The sequence below is a fragment of the Eucalyptus grandis genome, chromosome 3 (assembly GCF_016545825.1).
Source record: "Eucalyptus grandis isolate ANBG69807.140 chromosome 3, ASM1654582v1, whole genome shotgun sequence".
In the NCBI taxonomy this organism is placed as follows: Eukaryota; Viridiplantae; Streptophyta; class Magnoliopsida; order Myrtales; family Myrtaceae; genus Eucalyptus; species Eucalyptus grandis.
In genome coordinates this window covers 29,555,829-29,561,496 of record NC_052614.1, presented here as the reverse complement: position 1 = coordinate 29,561,496, position 5,668 = coordinate 29,555,829, and the positions used below count along the sequence as shown (strand labels likewise).

Genomic DNA, 5,668 nt, shown 5'->3' with positions numbered 1-5,668 from the left:
AGATTCCACAGGAAAACATTATTCGCTGCAAACAGGCATTTTAAGGCCAATTAAGGTTTGCTTTTTCTTTTGTCTGTTTGTGCACCAGAAGAATCCTCAGATTGTTGCCCCTGGAGGAAGGAATTCAACCAAACACGGGCCCTCATGGGGTTAATGGAGTCCTAAAATTGACTCTTACCTACCAACTAACTCGATTGATTTCTAGGTATGACACCACCTGAACGTTCCAAGGCCAGCTTTTTCCCATCAACCCAGGCCACATTCCGCCTCTTTTGGAAGACGTTCTGCAGATGGGGCAGGCAGAGCTCTTTCCTTGGAGCTTCTATGGTCTTTTCGGAAAATAAATCCATCCTCGTACCGACTTCATGCTTGAATATACATCTTTCAAATTTCTTAAATTGAAGGGTCGTAACACGCAAATACTTGAAAAGGAGCGACGGGCCGAGGTATCTTAGAGATTCCCGGTCCTTCGCTAGATACAAATGAATAAAGTACCCAGAGTTTTCCTTTGGGAACTGTCTTCAATTAGTACAACTGGCTATTCATGTATATCAATCCAAACCCACAATCCGTTCTTCACCCACAACTATGTACAGCAAGATCACATGGACAGTTCTATTGTCCCAGAGCGAAAGAGGGTACCAAAATCAAACTCAAATGCCCACAGAAAAGCACAGGAGGGTGAGTAAAATTGGCGAAACCACCAAAAATTAATGACGATGTTAGGACCTGTCATTAGGCAATCAACGCCTGCCTCTGCAGTTCTTCGCCTTCAGCGACGGCTTCATTGCAGTGACAAACGTTGTCCCCTTGCCACGACCAGACTATGTCCTTGAGCGCCGGCCTAACATCTTCTTCACAGAATTTGACGTATTCCAACGTGTCCCCCGCCGACTTGCAGAACTCGACCACTGCGACCTCCGGTGCCACCTCGAAGACCTCCGCCGTCACCGACAGCCGCCCCTTTCGCCCCTCGACCGGCCCCTTCAGGCTTATCTTGAAGTCCTTCACGCTCGCGATCTTGAAGCTTAACTCCTTCGCGAGCCCCTCGATCTTTGACATGATCGCAGTCGCCGAGTACTTGGAGGTGAATACGGACCCAGACTTCCGCTCCGTCTCGAAGAGGCTCGACAGGTCGAAGCCCGAAGACATTGATGAGATGAACTCGAATGCGTTGAAGAACTTCGGCGACACGACCTTTTTGGATTTAATCGACTCTGAATTCGGCAGCTTTCCCTCCTCTTCTTCTCCCTCGCCTGGTGGCTTCTCCGATTCCGGACCCGGAATCGAGAAAGCCAATGGCCGGCAGAATCCTTTCCGGAACCAGGGGTTACGCATTATTGCAGGGATCGTGATCCGCTTCTCGGGATCGGACATAAGCAGCCTCGACACGAGCCGCCTTGTGTCCGTCGAGAACCATGGCGGGAACTCGAACTCGGCCTTGAATACCTTTCGATACATCTGCATCAAGTTCTCCTCCTGGAATGGCAGGAACCCTGCGAGGAGGACGTACAGAATCACCCCGCACGACCAGATATCGGCCCTTGACCCATCGTAGCCCTTCTTCCGCAGGACCTCCGGGGCGACGTAGGCCGGCGTGCCGCACTGCGTGTGGAGGAGCCCATCCTGGCGGAGCTGCTCCGGCAGGGCCGAGAGGCCGAAGTCGGAGACCTTGAGGTCCCCGTTGTCGTCAAGCAGCAGGTTCTCCGGCTTCAGGTCGCGGTGCGAGACCCCGCGGCTGTGGCAGAAGTCGACGGCGGAGATGAGCTGCTGGAAGTACTTGCGGGCGAGATCCTCCTTCAGCTTCCCGCGCGCCACCTTGGCGAAAAGCTCGCCGCCGCGAACGTACTCCATCACGACAAAGATCTTGGTCCTGGTGGCCATGACCTCCTTGAGTTCCACGACGTTCGGGTGGCGGACGAGCCTCATGACGGAGATCTCGCGCTTGATCTGCTCCATCATGCCTTCCTTCTGGACGTGGTCCTTGCCGATGACCTTAATAGCGACGCTCTCTCCGGTCTGGAGGTTCTTGCCGTAGTAGACCTTGGCGAACGTTCCCTTCCCGAGGAACCTGCCCATCTCGTACTTCTGGAAAATCAGCTTCCTCTCGCTCTCCTCCATTGCCATTCGGATCCAAGCAAAGAAGAAAGGGTATAGACACCCGTGGGCCGTGTGAGCCTTTCGGTCTCTCCGGGACAGGAAAAGACCCCTGTTTTGGCTCTGTTTTTCCCTCCTCCTCCTCCTCCTTCTTGGGTTTCTGTCAACAGGTTAAGGTCGACACCGGTGGAGGTTTTGGGAGGAGGGGTTGACTGAAGCAGTAGTGAGCAATGGAATCCATGAGAGGAGGGAGGAGATGGTGATCCTGAGAGATCCCATTGAAAAAAGAGAAGGCAGGGGAGTGAAGGAGAAGGGATTATATGGAGGAGGGTTTTGATTGGAAGGGCATTAAAGAGAGAGTTGGAAAAAAGAGGGAACGAAAGCAAGTTGGGTTCTTTTGGTCTTTCTAGAGAGAGAGAGAGAGAGAGCACACAGAATGGAAGTCTCAAGAGAGAGAGTTCAGTATGCAGTGGCAGAACCTGGAAAGTGGAGAGGCCACGTAAATGCGGGACAATCGAGGCCACGTAATTGATTCTTGGATCGGAAGGTCACAGCCAAGACACTTTGAAAACCCTTAAATAATGGCCTTATTGAATCTTTTAATAATGATTATATGAGTAAGTTAAGGGCTCTCCAGGGCTAGACAGCACAAAATAATAGGGCAATAATAGTGCCGTTTGTGGGGTTTCTCTATGATTTCGTTTGCAACGGCACCTAAACATAAATCACGGTTCTCTAAAGCGTCTCGATTTATTTCTTTTTGTAGAGACCAAATTGAATTAGAAAAGGTACCTATGCTGGTATCGGAATTATACTATTTGAGATTTGGAACATGGGAAACTTCGCCCGTGTCAATCTCTATTAGGAAGGAATCAAATAGCGAAAAAAGTAAGTAAAATTTATGATTCTTTGGATATGCAACTTTTTAAAAAAAAAAAATTGCTGGGAATTTTTAATAATTCGTGATCAGTTTTTTCTTTTTTTGATAAATTCGGTGATCAGTTTGAGTTTGGTGTTGTGCATGCTTGTATTGACCTTTCTTCTTTTTCTTGAGTGGCTAGGGTTTATTTTCTCGGGGATACAGGAGTTGGGCCATTGCACCATGATGTCAAGTTTTGTGGCTCCCAAGACGTGCGTACACGTTTTCGGCCGGACCCTCTTAGTCTTCTGTCCTCCATCATTTTTGGGCTACTGTCCCTAGCAAAAAGGGTATAGACATTGCATGTGAAAAGAACTTCAATTTGGTCAATTTGCGATAGCTTTTGTGGAATTTTGAAACATGTTCGATCAAGGAAATTTTGCATTGGGATGTTAAGGAAATTCCGTTGATTTAGACAAATGATATTGCATTTCCATGAAATTAGAAGGATTTGACTCACCATATGACAAGTTATGGATTATTGAAAAAATAAATGCTTGACATTTCGGTCGATTTAGGAAATTGAGTCAAACTATTGTGAAATAAGAAAGATTTTTACTTACCAAAAATTAAAAAGAAAAAATTGTTTATATTTATGTGTGAAAAGTGCTAGAGAATTAAAGAATCGTGATTTAAAGTGTCAAGAGATGTAATCCAAAGTTGAATTGCATTTTTACCACAATAGAATATTAGAATATGTTCGCCTTCTTATTGGGCTTTTTATGGAATTTTCATTGATAGAAGCTTTACATCGAAATCATATTTTAGGTTTGTTTCCCCCTATAGAATGACAATAAAGATAGACGCAAATTTATTTTTTAGCATAAAAAGGGAATTAAATGCTGAACTTTTATGACCAGATCGTAGCTATGAAATGTTCCCCCATTTATTCTTCCAATTTGGGATTTTTGTTTTCTCCTTCTCCAGTAGCACTTGAGCCGGTGCGCGAAGATTTTTTCCTGCAATTATTAGAATATTCAAATTGGTTGCCGACCAAGAAAAGTGCGCTCATCTTGGAATATGACACGAAGAAACAGTTGCACTGGAGCAGCTAGCGCCTGGAAAGGTCGCACTTGGGTTTTAATTAATATAAAATTCTCTCAGGAGCTTTGTTTGAATAGATAAATGAGTTTGCGTTTAAATGAACCGTTGCAGATTGTCTCCCGGGCAAGCAAAGTCAATAGGAACGATACAAACGGTCAAAAGAAAGAGTTGACTTTGATTTCACGCATAGGGAATTTGTCCTTTTTCTTTTTTTTTTTCCTTGAAATAGGGATACCGACTTTCATAAGAGGAATTGAGTGCCCCACCTTTTGAAAAAACGTTTCATCAAAGTCGAAAATTTTACATATCATGACACTTGTCATGAACATTTTTTAAAAATTATAATACTTAAGCAATTAACTGTCAAAATCGTGACACTCACGAGAGCGTGGAAAAAAAATTGGCATAACTTATGATAATTCTTGTGAAAAAACTAATATGCTAGATGTTGTTATTTGTCCTTTAATTACGCATTTTCTTCCTTCTTTTGAATTGGACTATCTTGATTTTTCTTCTTTGTCAAAATAGGAAAAGAATAAAGAAAACAATAGGACAACCGTTCACGTTCAATTTTTGGAGCCAAACAAAGGAAGTATTTAATTAAGTTTGGTAAAGAATTAGATCGATCTTCGGCTTGACGCTTTTGGCAATTAGTGCGTATTGCTTTCCAACGCATTTCTTGGCCGGCGATTCAACAATATCATCGGCCATTGAGTAAGATAGAACGCAATGTTCAGGTGATTTTAACCTTGATTATAAACTTGATTATTCTTCGTGTGGATTGCAATTAGAAGGATTTTATCGTGGCTCAGGTACTTGTTAAAAGCAACTTATTAAAAGAAAGTCTGCAATTGCCAATACACACGACTTTCAAATTCTAAACAGACCAAAATTTCATTATTTTACAGAAAATGTATTTATCTCCCTAAACGGACCAAATTTTTTAAAATTATATTTAGGTCTTTTTGATGCATTTTTTTTCATTTATAAACAATCTTTTAACGTTTTTCGTTTATTATTTGATGAAAAATAATGAAATAATAAATACGTGTTTAATACCATTTTCGTTTAACAACGTGTGTTATGTCTAACTGCTAGTTGTGATTTTTTGTGTCGTAACTCATTAGTTCATTATACCTTTCGCTCATAAACCGTCTGATTAATATAAGTATCAATGCCACATCAAAAAAAAAAGTATTTTATCAAAATAAACAAAAGAAACACATTGTTTATTATTTATAGTTGAATATAAAAAAGTGCAATGGATTTGCAATGCATTATTTATCATTTTATATATTTAAAGGAGACGTAAAAATTTCCTTACATTTATGTAAATCATAGATAACAACGGAATCACTTTCTGCTTTCATTAATCTAAAATTATGAAAATAAAATATTTCTTCTTTCTGGAGAATATATATGTGTATATTCAAGAACTGGGTTTAACCATAACCATCCAACAGTGTTTTCCTATGAAAAAATTTCTCTTTAAAAAATTAAAAAATATATTTATATATAAGTTACCAAACAACCTCTTAATTTTTCCATTTTTAAAATCGTACGGTGCATGCTCGTTTGCTAGTGTTATATAAAGAAATCAAAACTTGA

General features: G+C 41.7%; 1 protein-coding gene across 1 annotated transcript; it reads right to left on the bottom strand.

Moving 5' to 3' along the window:
* Window positions 1-367: 367 nt before the first annotated feature.
* LOC104437136 (CBL-interacting serine/threonine-protein kinase 5) lies at window positions 368-2,551 on the bottom strand. The gene has a single exon (XM_010050021.3). It carries the CDS (start codon window positions 2,125-2,127, stop codon window positions 736-738), a length of 1,392 nt encoding a protein of 463 aa, XP_010048323.2. The 5' UTR covers window positions 2,128-2,551; the 3' UTR covers window positions 368-735.
* Window positions 2,552-5,668: the final 3,117 nt, after the last annotated feature.